This window comes from Falco naumanni, chromosome 19 (genome assembly GCF_017639655.2).
Source record: "Falco naumanni isolate bFalNau1 chromosome 19, bFalNau1.pat, whole genome shotgun sequence".
NCBI classification, from domain to species: Eukaryota; Metazoa; Chordata; class Aves; order Falconiformes; family Falconidae; genus Falco; species Falco naumanni.
In genome coordinates, this window is record NC_054072.1 from 1619270 (window position 1) to 1635225 (window position 15956).

General features: G+C 64.5%; 3 protein-coding genes across 4 annotated transcripts; all 3 read right to left on the minus strand.

Annotated features, from left to right (window-relative positions):
- Nucleotides 1–1414: 1414 nt before the first annotated feature.
- SNRPG (small nuclear ribonucleoprotein polypeptide G) lies at nucleotides 1415–3782 on the minus strand. Of its 2 annotated transcripts, none has more exons than XM_040618194.1 (4): nucleotides 3764–3782; nucleotides 2484–2506; nucleotides 1903–2027; nucleotides 1415–1607 (listed from the first exon to the last, which is right to left on the minus strand). In XM_040618194.1, the coding sequence occupies exons 2-4, from the start codon at nucleotides 2500–2502 to the stop codon at nucleotides 1557–1559; spliced, it is 195 nt and encodes a 64-aa protein (XP_040474128.1). In that variant the 5' UTR covers nucleotides 2503–2506; nucleotides 3764–3782; the 3' UTR covers nucleotides 1415–1556. The 2 variants fall into 2 exon arrangements, with proteins under 2 accessions (XP_040474128.1, XP_040474127.1); XM_040618193.1 differs by lacking the exon at nucleotides 3764–3782 and adding an exon at nucleotides 2728–2869.
- A 16-nt stretch (nucleotides 3783–3798) lies between these two features.
- FAM136A (family with sequence similarity 136 member A) lies at nucleotides 3799–5500 on the minus strand. Its single transcript, XM_040618191.1, has 3 exons — nucleotides 5262–5500; nucleotides 4107–4247; nucleotides 3799–3987 (listed from the first exon to the last, which is right to left on the minus strand). Exons 1-3 carry the CDS (start codon nucleotides 5346–5348, stop codon nucleotides 3799–3801), a joined length of 417 nt encoding a protein of 138 aa, XP_040474125.1. The 5' UTR covers nucleotides 5349–5500.
- Nucleotides 5501–9190: 3690 nt separating this feature from the next.
- On the minus strand, nucleotides 9191–15600 carry TGFA (transforming growth factor alpha). Its single transcript, XM_040618292.1, has 6 exons — nucleotides 15497–15600; nucleotides 12541–12594; nucleotides 10607–10730; nucleotides 10341–10490; nucleotides 10100–10209; nucleotides 9191–10010 (listed from the first exon to the last, which is right to left on the minus strand). Exons 1-6 carry the CDS (start codon nucleotides 15528–15530, stop codon nucleotides 10003–10005), a joined length of 480 nt encoding a protein of 159 aa, XP_040474226.1. The 5' UTR covers nucleotides 15531–15600; the 3' UTR covers nucleotides 9191–10002.
- Nucleotides 15601–15956: the final 356 nt, after the last annotated feature.

The following is a 15956-nucleotide window of genomic DNA, read 5'->3' on the forward strand; positions in this document are numbered from 1 at the left end:
ATGCCACACGTGATGTCACGGTGCACGCTGGGGTGATCTCCCCCCCCGGCCAGACCTCCCCCATGGGGCGCTGGCCACTCCAGCCCGCAGCTGCCAGACTGAACAAATTAGTATCTCCCCGAGCAGGGTTTTGAAAAGCACCTTGCACAAAAAAAATCAACTCATCTCCACGTGTACATGCTGTATCCGTGTCCATACAGGCTGTATCCAGTGCGATTCCAGGCGCTCCGAAATCACACGGCCACACCACCCCAGCGAGCAAAGACCCCCCCAGGTTTCTGCCGGAATCGCTCCATCATATCATGAATTTCACACAGAGCAGAATCCTCTTAACTTCTTCCCTTTTTCCATGGATTTTGGGATGCATTTTAACACATCCAGCAGATCTGGCTTCTTTCAATCAACTTTTCCAATGTTCGCTCGCTCCTCCAGCCTTAGGCTGCTTGAAAGCCAGCGAACTACGGGGAAGGTTTTCCCATCCGGGAATTTTGGACGGGATTGATTCATTACATTTAGATTTAAAACCCAACATTTTGTTCTTGTTCCGTCCGTGACACCAACAGTCAGCCCGAAGGACACCGAGTTAAAGAAGTGACCTTACCTTTACTTAAGTTTGAAGAAATAAAATGGTAAGTGAAATAATACAGCAAGAATAAACCAAAAGGTAACGCACCTCATCGTTAACTGCCTACGGCTAATTACAGTGGTTAAGAGAGACACCACCAACTGCCCTGATACTTTACTGTTATCCCCACCCGCAGCCCCCGGGGTGCCCCGGTTGCAGTGAGGATTCATGAAACCTTTCCCAGCACAGCGCATCCGCTTGCAGGCGACGTCTCCAAAGCCGCCTCCAGCTTTTGTATCGCTGAATCCATAAACTCACATTCACTTCAAATGCAGAAACATCTGGATTCCCTCTCAGGATCCTACCCAAAGCCTGCCCAAGGCTCAGGAGCCACCGGAGCTTCTTCACCTGCTTGGTTCTGGCCACGTACTTCCAAACAAGGCCAGACATCTGCTTTCGTGGCCTCGACTACCTGCCTCCACACGAGGACGGGTAAACACATCCTCGTGACATTTTATCTTCACTAATGGTTGTATTTTATCTAAGCTGCATCTTTTGCTAACGACCATATGTATTTCACTAGTGATCAAATCCTAGTATCACGTATCGTTCGGCGAGGAGGTTTATCTAGGGGTCAGCTTTGGCTCAGGACTTCAGCTCATTCTTTCCCAGGGGAAGGACACCACAGGTAGCCCCAATTTAACATCCACTTCATGAAATTAAGCCTCCTCCCCGAGTCTTAAAGCTAACTGGGGGCAGAATGAGCAACCCCCGCCCCCGCTGCGCTGAAAAGCCAGCATGCTTCAGCAGCCCCGCTACCCACAAAAAGCAAGTACGGCTTCCACCAGGTTACATCAACCATTACAAAATTTATTTAACAAAACGAAAAAAATAAAAAGTTTACGCTCAGGGATGCTTGGTGGCAGGTTCAGTAACAAAACAGGTGGGTTAGGAGGAGTCAGAGCCGGTAACGATGCAGGTCTCTCTGGTGCTATACTCGTTCCAAGGCTTCCAGCATGATGATGCTGTTCCCTCGTATTACCTGGAAGTGGAAGTTGGGTGGCCAATGAGACGCAGCACGAGGTTGCCCACCGCTCCGCAGTGCTGTGGGTCCCCTCCCTCCCATTTATTTCCCTGAAAAGCTAAGATTCATGCAAACTCCCCACCCAGAGATGAATGACGGTGGATTTTAACTCTAACCCCCCCCCCCCCGGATTGTTCCGTGCCGTCACAATAAACACACCCATTGTTTAAAATTCAGCTTGTTTTATGCACACCGGCTATGTCAGCAGGCCGGTGCACAAGCGGTTACCTTCCGCTCGTGGGCTGAAACTCACCACCATGCCGATGTTGTTCTGCTGCCCTCCCGGCGCCATCTCCACGCACTCATCGATGACGAGGTTCATGAAGGGATCAAACCCCCGCAAAATCCCCTGGACGTGTCGGCCGCCATTTAATTTCACTACAAGAAAGCCGAGGATGTTTAAAGAAAGGGAAGGGCTGGACGCGCGCGTCCGACGCTTCCTCACCAGAACTGCCGCTCTGAAACGGAGCGGGGCCTTGAGGACGGACGCGCTTTTGTGAAGTGGAAGCGTTTTAGAGCATCGCGTCCAACGCAGTGAGAAACGGCCAGTCCGAGGGTTTAGGAGGGGAAAGTTTTGAATTAATATTGACCCCAATGAATGGATTTGGAAGGGTGAAGCTATCAGGGACTGCACTGGGTGGCCTGCCCTGCGGGAAGCGGGAGTGCTAGGCAGCAGCCGGCCCGCCCCCGCCGCTGGTGGGTGCTGTGGTGGGGGGAGGGGCGGGCCGGGGGCTCCCCCGGGGCCGCGCAGCCGTTATACCCCGCGCCCCGCGGCAGACACACGCGGCCAAGCGAACGCGGGGCCGAGCGCAGCTCCGGGCGGCCGGCACTCACATGACAGCTTCTTGTCCATGAACCTGCAACGAGATGGCGGTGGGTCAGCGCCGGCGGCGGGGAGGGGGACAAACACCCGCACCCCTCCCCCTCCCACCGCCGCCATGACACCAGTGGGCCCGCGCTGCATGCCGGGACACCGGCGGGCGCTGGATGGCACCGGGCTATCCTTCGGCCGTCCCGCCCGGCACCCCCACCGCCACCCCGACCCCCCATCGCCCGCCATCCCCGGTCCCGGCCTCACTTCTTCAGCTCGGGCGGGTGCGCCTTGCTCATGGCGTCCGCACCACACTCTGCCGCTCGCGCCGCGCCCTGACGTCACCGCGCCGCGCCCTGACGTCACCGCGCCGCTCACGTCCCCCCCGCCGCCAGCCAATAGCAGCCGCGCTCCCCCTTCCCCCTCCCTCTTCTACTCCCCTTCCCGGCGCCCCCCGCGCTTCCCCGGCAGCCAATCACCGCTCGCGTCCGCCGCTACCGTACTCCCCCGAGCAGCCGCGCGCCGGCCGGGCGGGCGTGGCGCGGCGCTCCCGCTGCTGCGCGGCTACACCGGGGTGTACGGCGGCACGGCCGCGCCGCAACGGCCGCACGGCGCCGGGGGCCGCCTGCACCGGGGGTGGGGGTGGGGCGGGGGTGTGTGCACGGCTGGCGTCACGCCGTGCCTTGCACACGCGTGGGGGTCGTCCAGCACGTGCTCTGCACGCAGCCGGGGGTCACCCTGTGCATTGCACGGCGCAGGGGTTGCTGCACGCTCTGTGCGTTGCATACCTGCAGGGGCTGCCCCTATGCCGTGCGGGTACCTGGGGGGGGTGACCCTGTGCATTGCACGTGGACAAGGATTGCTGCATGTTGTGCATGCGCCCGGGCGTCACCCTGTGCATTGCACACGTGCAGCAACTGCACCCATGGCCTGCATGCACCCTGTGCACTGCACGGTGCAGGAGTCTCTGCATGCTGTGCATGCACCTGGGGTCACCCTGTGCACTAAACACATGCAGCAGCTGCACCCATGGCCTGCAGGCACCCAGGGGTCACCCCGTGCACTGCACGCTGCAGGGGTCGCTTCATCCCGTGCACACACCCAGATGCCCCCCCCGGCATGCACAAGCATCACTCTGTATGCAGCCCATAACCAGCCCCCCCCCCCCCTTTGCACACATACGTGTGCACACATGCATGCACGCACACGCACCCCCATCCCGCAGAAGCCTCCCTCCCCCCCCCACAGCACCCACGGCCCCCCCCCCACAGCACCCACGGGCGGTGGGAGCATAGCACCTCGCCTTTAATGAGCGCGTGGGGCCCCCCCGGCGCCCCCCTACTGCTGCAGGGCCGCCAGCCCCTCCTGCATCTTCTTGGCCATGGCGGGCACCAGGCGCAGGTGGTCGTCGCCGCAGGTAGCCAGGCAGGCATCCAGCTGGCCACGCACCCGCGCCTCCGCGCCCCCCGCCTCCAGCGCGTCCCTGGCCTTGTCGTTGCAATGCAGCGTGCAGCGGCTCAGCCGGTCCTGTGCGGGTAAAGGGAGGGGGGGTGGCACACATGAAGAGGGGGGGTGTTGGGGTCTGGGTGCACCCAGTGCACCCCCCTGCCCCGGGTGGGTGCTGTCCCCCCCCCCCTCAGTGTCACCTGGAAGTGCTCGAGCTCGGCGGTGACAATGGCCTGCGCCTGGGCCAGCGGCGCGTGGCAGCGCTCGATGCAGCGCTGCACCTGCTGCATGGAGGCCGCGCTGTCCTCGCAGCACCGTGCGCTGCAGCGGAACATGGCGCCCTGGGGGGCGGGGGGGGGGTGTCAGTGGGGGGGGGGCATGTAGGGACCCCCCCCCCCCACCGCTCCTCCTTTTGTGGGTGCAGCTTGCAGGGAGCTGGTGGCAGCCCGAGACTGTGGGGGGGTGTGTGCGTGGCATGGGGGGCACTGGGCATGGCGTGGGGGGGACACGGGGCATGGGGGGGGCAGGGGGGAGCATAGGGCTGGGGGGGCACTGGGCATGGCTTGGGGGGGACACGGGGAATGGCCAGGGCAGGGGCATGGAGGGGCACGGCCAGGGGGGCACAGGGCATGGGACAGAGGGGCATGGGGGATGGCCTGGGGGGGGCACAGGGCATGGGGGGAGCACGGGGCATGGGGGAGCACAGGGCATGGCCTGGGGGGGGCACAGGGCATGGGGGGAGCACAGGGCATGGGGGGAGCACTGGGCATGGCCTGGGGGAGCACAGGGCATGGGGGGGGGGGCACAGGCCATGGGGGGGCACAGGGCATGGCTTGGGGGGGGACACGGGGCATGGGGGGAGCACGGGGCATGGCTTGGGGGGGGGACACGGGGCATGGGGGGAGCACGGGGCATGGCTTGGAGGGGGGACACAGGGCATAGGGGTCACGGGGCATGGCCTGGGGGGGCACAGGCAGGAGGGGCACGGGCCATGGGGGGGGCGGACAGGGCATGGCTTGGGGGGGACACACAGGGCAAGGGGGGGCACAGGGCATGGGGGGGGCTGGGACATGTCCAGGGGCAGGGGGCGTGGGGCCCAGGGCATGCTCGGGGGGGCACAAAGTTTGCAAAAGGGGACAGAGGCCCTGCACAAGCCGGGGGGGGGGGGGGGGGGGCAGGGCTGTCCCGGGGGGGGAGGGGGGGCAGGGCTGTAGGGGGGGCAGGGCTGCCCGGGGCACACACGTGAGTCACGCCGGGCACACGCACGGGGGGGCGGCAGCGGCTGCCCCGGGGCCAGGCCCCCCCCCCGGGGCCCTGCCCCCCCCCGCCCCCGTCCCTGCCCCCCGCCCCCGTACCTGCATGCCGCGGATCCGCTCCCGCTCCAGCGCCTGCACCGCGCCCTCCACGGCCGCCTGCACCCGGCCCTGCGCCGCCTCCGCCATCCCGGCGCGGTTCGGCTGGGCTCGGCACCGCTCGGCTGGGCTCGGCACCGCTCGGCTGGGCTCGGCACCGCTCGGCTGGGCTCGGCCGCCGCCGCGGGCCCTGCTCCCCCTAGCACGGCACCGCACGGCGCTGCACGGCAATGCACGGCAGTTCACGGCAGTGCACGGCACGGCACGGCACGGCAATGCACGGCACTTCACGGCCCTGCACGGCACGGCACGGCACGGCAATGCACGGCACTTCACGGCCCTGCACGGCACGGCCCCGCACGGCAATGCACGGCACGGCACGGCCCCGCACGGCAATGCACGGCCATGCACGGCAGTTCACGGCCATGCAAGGCACACACGGCCCCGCACGGCACGGCACGGCCCGGCCCTGCACGGTGCTACACGGCCATGCACCGACTGCATGCAATATTGCACCGAGTGGCCAGCAGTAATGCACAGCAGTGCACCGATTGTATGGCAGTAATGCACGGCCATGCACCGACTGCACCGCACTATTGCACTGCCTGCACACAATATTGCACTGCCTGCATGGCAGCAATGCACAGCGATGCACCGACTGCACGCGACATTGCACTGCCCACAGGGCAATATTGCACCGACGGCACGGCAATGCACCAGCTGCACAGAATATTGCACTGGCTGCATGGCGGTAACGCACGGCAATGCACTGACTGCACTGCAATAATGCACGAATGCACTGCAATAATGCACTGAACGCACTGCACTGCACTATTGCACTGTCTGCACACAATATTGCACTGCCTGCATGGCAGCAATGCACAGCAATGCACCGACTGCACGCGACATTGCACTGCCCACAGGGCAATATTGCACCGACTGCACGGCAATGCACCAGCTGCACAGAATATTGCACTGGCTGCATGGCGGTAACGCACGGCAATGCACTGACTGCACTGCAATAATGCACGAATGCACTGCAATAATGCACTGAACGCACTGCACTGCACTATTGCACTGTCTGCACACAATATTGCACTGCCTGCATGGCAGCAATGCACAGCAATGCACCGACTGCACGCGACATTGCACTGCCCACAGGGCAATATTGCACCGACTGCACGGCAATGCACCAGCTGCACAGAATATTGCACTGGCTGCATGGCGGTAACGCACGGCAATGCACTGACTGCACTGCAATAATGCACGAATGCACTGCAATAATGCACTGAACGCACTGCACTGCACTATTGCACTGTCTGCACACAATATTGCACTGCCTGCATGGCAGCAATGCACAGCAATGCACCGACTGCACGCGACATTGCACTGCCCACAGGGCAATATTGCACCGACTGCACGGCAATGCACCAGCTGCACAGAATATTGCACTGGCTGCATGGCGGTAACGCACGGCAATGCACTGACTGCACTGCAATAATGCACGAATGCACTGCAATAATGCACTGAACGCACTGCACTGCACTATTGCACTGTCTGCACACAATATTGCACTGCCTGCATGGCAGCAATGCACAGCAATGCACCGACTGCACGCGACATTGCACTGCCCACAGGGCAATATTGCACCGACTGCACGGCAATGCACCAGCTGCACAGAATATTGCACTGGCTGCATGGCGGTAACGCACGGCAATGCACTGACTGCACTGCAATAATGCACGAATGCACTGCAATAATGCACTGAACGCACTGCACTGCACTATTGCACTGTCTGCACACAATATTGCACTGCCTGCATGGCAGCAATGCACAGCAATGCACTGACTGCACGCGACATTGCACTGCCCACAGGGCAATATTGCACCGACTGCACGGCAATGCACCAGCTGCACAGAGTATTGCACTGGCTGCATGGCAGTTCACAGCAATGCACCGTCTGCACGGCCGTGCTGCAATGCAGGCCCCACGCCCCCCGGTGCCCGCAGCCTCGGGGGGTCCCCAAGCAGCTCCCCCCCCCCTCCCCACCGTGGGGGTCACAGGGGCAGGATGCGGCCATGCTCCGTAGCAGCAGGTTTGCTCCAGGCCGGCTCAGACCCTTCCGCCCCCCCGCCCAGCACCCATTTCCCAGCCCAGCACAGGGCTGGGGGGTCTGTGGAGGGTCGCGGGGCAGGATGAGGCCCCTGGGTCTGTGATGGGGGGTGTGGGCACTGCCTGCCCATCCCTCCCCCGCCCGGTGAGGCCATGCCTGCTGCGGCACCTGCATGGCAGCTGCGACGGTGGGGGGGGAGAGGGGGTGCATGCACCCCAGCATGCACAGCACCCAGTACCGGCACAGCACCCAGCACCCAGCACAGCACCTGGCACAGCACCCAGGCACGGCACCTGGGCATGGCACAGCACCCGGGCACAGCACAGCACCTGGGCACAGCACCTGGGCATGGCACAGCACCCAGGCACAGTACAGCACCTGGGCATGGCACAGCACCCAGGCACAGCACAGCACCCATGCACAGCACCCGGGCATGGCACAGCACCCAGGCACAGTATAGCACCTGGGCACAGCACCCAGGCACAGCACAGCACCCGGGCACAGCACCTGGGCATGGCACAGCACCCAGGCACAGTATAGCACCTGGGCACAGCACCCAGGCACAGCACAGCACCCGGGCACAGCACCTGGGCATGGCACAGCACCCAGGCACAGTATAGCACCTGGGCACAGCACCTGGGCACAGCACAGCACCCAGGCACAGCACAGCACCTGGGCACAGCACCCGGGCATGGCACAGCACCCAGGCACAGTATAGCACCTGGGCACAGCACCCAGGCACAGCACAGCACCCGGGCACAGCACCCGGGCATGGCACAGCACCCAGGCACAGTATAGCACCTGGGCACAGCACCCAGGCACAGCACAGCACCCGGGCACAGCACCTGGGCATGGCACAGCACCCAGGCACAGTATAGCACCTGGGCACAGCACCTGGGCACAGCACAGCACCCAGGCACAGCACAGCACCTGGGCACAGCACCCGGGCATGGCACAGCACCCAGGCACAGTATAGCACCTGGGCACAGCACCCAGGCACAGCACAGCACCCGGGCACAGCACCTGGGCATGGCACAGCACCCAGGCACAGTATAGCACCTGGGCACAGCACCCAGGCGCGGCACAGCACCCGGGCACAGCACAGCACCTGGCACAGCACCCAGGCACGGCACCTTAGCACAGCACATTCACCTGCCCTGGCACCAGGCACAGCACAGCACCCGTGCACAGCACCTGGGCACGGCGCAGCACCCAGCCACAGCACCCCAGCACAGTATAGCACCTGGGCACAGCACCTGGGCACAGCACAGCACCCTGGCACAGCACCCGCTGCTGCTGGGGCTGCCTTGGGGACTTGCTGCGCTGCCGTTAATGGCAAAACACAAACCGAGCGGCCTGAGCCCCCCAGTACAACAGCAGCATTCGGCCCCACGTTGCTGCTGCTGGTGTCATCGTCCCCACCCCCACCCCCATGCTGGGGGTCCCCATTTCCAGCTCCTGTGCACGGGGCAATGCTGGACCCCCACAAGCCCACTCCCCACCAGCAGGATCAACCCCATCCCCCCCCCCTTCTTCCCTCCCTCCTGCCCCCTTCGCTTCACCCTTTGGGCTGAGCCCATCACCGGGGCGTCGGGGCTGCGTTTGGGCTGGAAATGGGGATCGGTGCTGAGCCCATCACCGGTGCTGAGCCTGTCATCGGGGCTGTGTTTGGGCTGGAAATGGGCAATGGTGCTGAGCCCATCACCAGAGGGCATGGGGGCCACCGCTAATATCTCCCCCCCCCCCCCCCCCCAAAAAAAAAACCACAACCCAACAACAAAGGCCCCTCGAGACGAGTTTTTTGAAAAAACATGTCCTTTATATCACTTAAATAACTATAATCCAGGTATTAGGGGAAAAAAAAAAAAAAAAGAACAGCCGATCACAATAACATATTATAGAAATCAAAATTAATTTAACCACGCAAAATAAATTAAAACATTAAATATTAACTTTCAGTGCAACATATACAGAAGACATGAGAGTAACCATGACTTGAAAAAAAACCAAAAACAAAACAAAACAAAAACCCAAAACAAATGAAAAAGAAAAAGAAAAGTGGGGTGGGTTATGATAAAGGCTACGGAAAAGATTAATGCTGTGCCGGGAGGTTAGAGCCCCGGCTCCAGGAGGTTTTCTAGGATTAAGGTTTATTTTATTATTAATAAAAAGCTCGGATCTGTCCCCAAAGCGAGCACGGTCCATGCGACCGCCGAGGCAGCGGGCTCGCCGGCGCTCCCGGCTCCATAGAAAAATAACCCCCATCCTGCCGGGGTGGGGGGTTCTGGCTTCCGAAAAATAATCTGGGAAAAAGGAAAGAAAGAAATAAAACCCCAACCCATCCCCAAATAACCTCAAAGAAAAAAAAAAAAAACCAACAACAACAACAAAACCCCAATTGTGCATTGCCGGGCTGGGGTTTGGCACCGCGGCGGGGCGATGCCGGCACATGGTCATGGTGCCGCTGAGCGCATCTCCTGCCGGGGTGGGAAATAAAGAAAAAATAATTTAAAAAAAAAAAAAAAAAAAAAAAAAGGAAAATCAGAAAAGAGCAAAAACCAGAGGAGAGATGCGGCGCTGGTCCCTGGTGGCGCGGGTGTCCTGGGTGGGGGTGGCGGGACCCCCGCTGCGTCAGACCCCTGCGGGGAAGGGGACGGGGGGGCGTGCGGTTACACCCCGGCAGTGCCAGCGGCCGGCGCCCCCCCGTGCCGCCCCCCAGCCCCCTTACCCGTCTCGGCACGGCAGCAGGACGTGGCACCTTTCAGGAGCCCACCCGGCTTCTCCTGCCCACCGCCGGGCTCCCGGCACCACCGGCACCGCTTCCGCAGCCGGCAGCAGCTGCAAGGCAACGGGGACAGGGGTGGGGGGGGAGTCAGGGCTGGTGGTGATGGGGTCCTGAGCCCCCTCCTCAGGGCCGCATCCCGCCCCTGCCCAGGCTGGGGAGGGTCCCCTGAGCCCCCTGTACTTACTGCACCAGGACGCACGCCGCCACCAGCAGCGCCGAGGCCACCACCGCCACCGCCACCAAGGCGGTGATGGTTTGCTTCTTCTGGTTGGCGGCCACCACGGCCAGCAGGTCGGCGTGCTCGCACCGCGTCCCCACGTACCCCGAGTGGCACCTGCGCCGGGGCGGCAACGGCACCGGCATCAGCGCCCAGCCGCCCCCATCCCGCTGTTTGCCCGTTCCCCGGGGAGGAATTACCGGGAACCGGGGGAGGGGTTTGCCGGCACTTACACGCACGCCGGCTTGTCCTCCTGCACCAGGAACCGGCAGGTGCCGTGGAAGCAGAACTGCCGGTGGGAGTCGGGGCAGTCGTTGAAGTGGGACCTGACCGCGGCTGCCACCGGCGGGCCCGGAGCTGGCGGTGAAAAGAAAAGAGGAAAAAAAAAAAAGATATTTTTTTTATTTATTTTGTTGGCCGGCGGCTCGGTAGCTCTTGCAGGCGCTTACGCCGGGGCTGCCGCGCGGGAGGTGGTCCAGCGCCCGCATCCCGGCCAGGACCACCCGGAGGCGCCCAGATGGGTCCTACTTTACACCCAAAACCTCGCCGGCACTAAAGGAATTTTCCTAAAGAGCTTAAAGCTTAAAATGGAGGAGAACGGAGTGAAATGACGGCGGAGCCGGCGGCAGCCTCGGCCTGCTGGCTTTGCCGGGGATGCTGTTTCCCATTACATCCCGCGCTGGTTTAAATTATCCTCCGCAGCCGAGACGGAAAACAAATATCCTGCTTTCGGATTAGCCCGGGCACTGAGCACATCCGATCGCTGTCGTTTCAAAGCCACCTCAAGTTCCTGTTGCCGTCAATTTATGGCACGCGGGGGTAATTAAACCCACGTCTGCCGAATGCTTCCGGGTCCTCGGGGAGGCGAAGCGAGGAAAGACGGAGCGGGAGCAGGGATGCGCCGGAGCGGTGGCCCCACGTCCCCATCCCGGGTGGTGGTGGGGGGAGGGGGGGGGAGAGAGGCAGGGTTGGGTTTGGGGATGCGGGAGCTGGTGGCAGCATCCTCAGGGAGCCAGGAGCTGGGATTTGGGCTTGGCGGCACGCATCCTGCCACCACCCAAACCCCACCGGGGCGCAGCCAGGAAAATCCCGACGCCCCCCTCCCCGGGGCTGGCCCCTGGCTGGAATACCCCCACCAAAATAACCCTTTTTTAGGGTTTGAACCCGCAAAGCCAAGCCCCAAACGCGGCTTTGCACATCCCTGCCGCCAGTGCCGCCCCCCCCGGGGGGCTCTGAGCCCCCCAGCACAGCCGTGCCCCTGCTCTGCGCCCCCCACCCCCCTCGCTCCCGGGGCGTCCTGGCTTGCATTAAGCCTCGGTGCGCTCGCAGCTGCCGGCCACATTGCAGCCACCGCATCCTCCCGCAGCCCCCACGGACCCCGTCCCCATCCCTGGGGTGTCCCCAGCTGGCACTGCGCCTCTTGGAGCCCCCCCCTTGCCTCCAGCCCCCGCCCTGCCCCCCCCAAGGCACGCATCCAGCGGGAACGGGGCTGCGAGCATCCTCAGCGGTGCCACCGCGGGGCTCCGCTCCGAAGCCCCCCCGGCACTGCGGGAGCCCCGTTTCCCAACCAATGCTGTTGAAACATCCCATTTTCCACCCCCAAAAGGAGGTTTTGGGGTTTTTTTTTCCCCCCCGTTCCTGCCGGCAAACAGCCCTTCCCACAGCCGGCGCATCCCGACCGATGGCAAAGCCCCCCACGCCAAAGCCCCCCGCGCCGTGCCGGGCAGGGGGACGCGAAGGGCTCAGCCCATTGTGCTGGTTTGATGAATGAGGCGATTTATCGGGAGCCACCAGCTCGGCCGGCGGCAGGCACCGGCAGCTTTCCGGCGGGAGCCGCAGCACGGTTAACGGGACCCCCGCACCGAGCAGCTGTGCGCCAGGATTCGGCCCCCCTCTTCCCCAAAACAAGGGGCATGAGAAATACCCACCGCGGAGCCCCGCTTCCCGGATTTCCCGCGGGGAGAACGCACCGCGGGGTCGGGATCCCACCTGGGGACCCGTTACCCTGTCGGAAAGGAGGATGGGATGCCGGAGCATCCATCACGCTTGGGACGAGGATGCTTTGGCCCAGCTCCCGGGTGGGTTGGTGATGCAGCCCCCCCCCCCATAACCCGCCCGCCCCCCCCCCCCAGGATCGTGTCCGGATCTGCTCCGGTGCCAAACTCACCGCTGCGGGCTGCTGTGGTGTTCTCCAGCGCGTGGCACGCGGCGAGCAGCACACCTGCGGGGAGGCCAGAGAGACGGGGGTCAGCCGCACCGTGCCCCCTGAGCCGGGAGGGCTGGCTGGGGGGAGCCTTACCCAAAATGCTGCCAAGATTTATGATTTCTCTTTTATGCTGCCAAGATTTATGATTTCTCTTTTTTTCTCAAAAAAAAAGAAAAAAAAAAAAAAAAGAAAAAAAAAGGGGAACGCAACGGTGTTCGCCGGGGTGTTTTAAAGGCTGGATGGAGCCCGAGACCAGCCCCTTACCTGCAGGCTCAGCATCCCCTGCACCGCACCGCAGCACCCCTGGGCTCACCCTCGTGGTGGGGCAGGATCTGGCCCCCATGCAAGCTCAGCTGTTGCAATTGCCCTGCCAGCCCCCTGCCCTGCTGCCCCCACCGCTGCCCCCCAGGGACGCACAGGTTGCCCCCCCGCAGCACCAGCAGGGCTCCCCAGGGCCAAATGCTCCGTGCAGGCAGGAACCCCCATGTAGGCAGGACCCCCGTGCAGGCAGGACCCCCCCCAAGCAACCCCGAGCACACAGGGCTGCAGGACCAGGCAGGCTTATAACACCTCCCCCCGCCCCAAGCTGCCCCTTTGAACAGATGGAGGGGACTGATCAGGGACCCCCCCCCCAGCAGCACGACCCTGGGGTGCGAAGCCAGACAAGGCCAGCGGCCCCTCCGCTGATTTTGACCCAATTTCCTCCACGGGTTTAATTAAACCGCAGACGGGTGAGAGACCAGCACCCAGCACCATCCTGCTGCTTTGGTTATCGCAGCAGCTTCACCCCATCAACACCCACCACCGCGGACCCCGGGGTTTTTCCTCCTGTGGAAATTTAATCCGAGGTGTCCCATCTCCTCCTATATTTTTGGGTTTTTTTGGGTGGGTTTGGGGTTTTTTTTGCTGCCGCCAGCAGCTCGGTACTGGAAGATGCTTCGCTCGCCCCGCTCGTGCCGCCCCTCTGCACGCCGAGGAGAACGCGCGGTGTTTGGAAAGTGGCTCATCCCTGTGCCATGGGGTGGTCGTACCGGCCCCCCCCCCCCCCCGGCATTCCGGCTTGGCCACCCTCCTGCCAGGACCCCGCGGTGCCTTTTCCCCATTTCTCTGTCCCCCTCCCAGCCGCTGGGACCGCAGGAGCCCGGCTCGCCCGTGCCACCCCCTCACCCCCCACCCTCACCTCAGTGATGCTTGTACATCGCTGGTGTGGGCTGGGGGCTCCCCCAGAGCTGGTGGGGGAACGCTGGGCACCGGACAGACACCCGGAGCATCCGTGCCCCTGTGTTTGCCCAGCCAACCTGGGACCCCCAGCAGGGGGGCTGCGCCCACCAGCCCCCCCAGCTTCATTTTTGGCAACCCCAGCCCAGCGCTACGCTCGGCTTCTTCTCTCCCCAGACCCAAAAAGTTCAATTCCTGTGGTTTTACCCCAAAGCTGGCACTCAGCCAGGCTGCCGCCCCCCACCCCCATCCCCATCCTGCGGGAAGGGCTCCTTGGCATCGCCCCCAGCCAGCAAAGCCCCCCGGACTCCTGGCAGCTGCCCGAGGGACCCCTCAGCCATCCCGAGGGACAAACACGAGCTTCACTCCATCCCAACACGACATTAATTAATTAGCAGCCTCCGCTTCTCCGCCACCAGCAGCCAAGGGCTCAGCTCCCCTTGCTCCCAGGAATTCCCGGTTACCGGCTCCCGGTTATCGCTGGGGTTTGTTCCCTGCCCCGAGTTTTCTCTCCTAATCCAGGCTGGGATTTTCCCCTCGTGGGCATCGTGCCGCCCCCTTTCCCCCGGGATTTTAACCCCACGCTCCAACCTTTGGGTCCGATGCGGATGGTACAGGGATCCTGGCCCGGGACACCGGGATCTGCCATCGCTCCCGGGTGGGGAGTGGGGGGCGCCCACCCAGGGGGGCTGAGCCCTGGGTATCCCACCCGGCCGGTGGGGTCCGGAGCCACCAAGGAGCAGCGAGAGGGGACCGGGGTGTCCCAGTCTGGGCCGGTGGGATGCGGTGGGACGCAGCTGCTGGCGAGGGATCCGCGCCCGGGATGAGCCATCGCTCCTGGGTGGGGAGCGAAGGGGTGCCCGGCCGGGTGGGATACCCAGGGCTCAGCCCCCCCCCCCGAGTGGGCGCCCCCCGGGGCCGGTGGGGCCCGGAGCCACCAAGGAGCAGCGAGAGGGGACCGGGGTGTCCCCGTGCGGGCCGGTGGGATGCAGGTCCCACAGCCCGGCGAGGGATGCTCGGCCGGGACGCGCCGGAGAGGCGGATCGGGGACCGTCCCCAAGCCAAGGCTGGGGGGGGTGGAGGGGTGGGGGCTCCACCCCAAGTGCTGCAAAGAGCCCCCCCGCCCCGGGGCTGGCGCTGCCACGGCCCCCCCCGCCCCCCAGAACACGCCGCTTTCCTTTGGGATGGCAGGGAAAATCCGACCGATGCTGCCCACCCGCGGCACCGCCTGCCCGGGACCGGGTACCGAGCATCCCCCGGGGCACGGGGGGCACCCCCGAGCCCCCCCCCCCCATCCCGCGCTGAGCATCGCCGGGACCAGCCCCCCCCCGCAGCTAAAGCAGCCCATGATGAGCGTCCCCTTCCTCTTCATTACGACCCCTGCGGTTAATTAACTCAACACAAAACTAACCTGGGGGGGGGGTGTTAGTCCCGACGGTGGGGGGGGGGGGGGGGGGGGGGGCGTTCCCGCAGGCGAGGAGCCCTGGAAGCGGCGAACTTGCAGCCAAGCGAAGTGTTGCGGGGGGGGGAAGGGGCGAGGAGCCAGCGGGGCGCAGCCCACCCCCCCGCGGGGAGACACCCCCCCCTCCCCGCAAGGCGCAGCCCCCCCCCCCCCCCTTCCCCAGCCCGGCCGGGGGATGCGGCGCTGTTTGCCCCGCGGCGCCGGGGGTCCCCCCCCGCCCCAGCCCCCCGCACCTACCCACGGCCAGCGCGGCCGCCGCCTGGCCCGGCATGCTGGCGGTGGGCTGGAGCGGGGCCGGGCTCCGCGCCGGCGGAAATGGGCGCGGACGGGCCGCCCGCCACCGCGGCCCCGGGGCGGGGCCAGCACCGCCCCCCCCCCCGCCCCCCCGCCCCCGCGGCCGGGCCCGGGGTGCTGCCCCCCCCCGGCTGTTCGCGGGGGCTCTGCCGCGCGGGGGGCGGGGGCTGCGCTGCCCCCCCTGGTGGGGCGGGGTACGGGTGTGCGGCGGGGCTGGGGGGCTGCGCTGCGCCCCCCCGGTGGGGACGGGTCCCGGGGTGCTGTGGGGCTGGGGTGCTGGCTTGACCCCCTTCCCCCGTGGGGCAGGGTCCCCCTGTGCGGTGGGGCAGGGGTGCTGTGGGGCTGGGGTGCTGGCTTGACCCCCTTCCCCCGTGGGGCAGGGTCCCCCTGTGCGGTGGGGCTG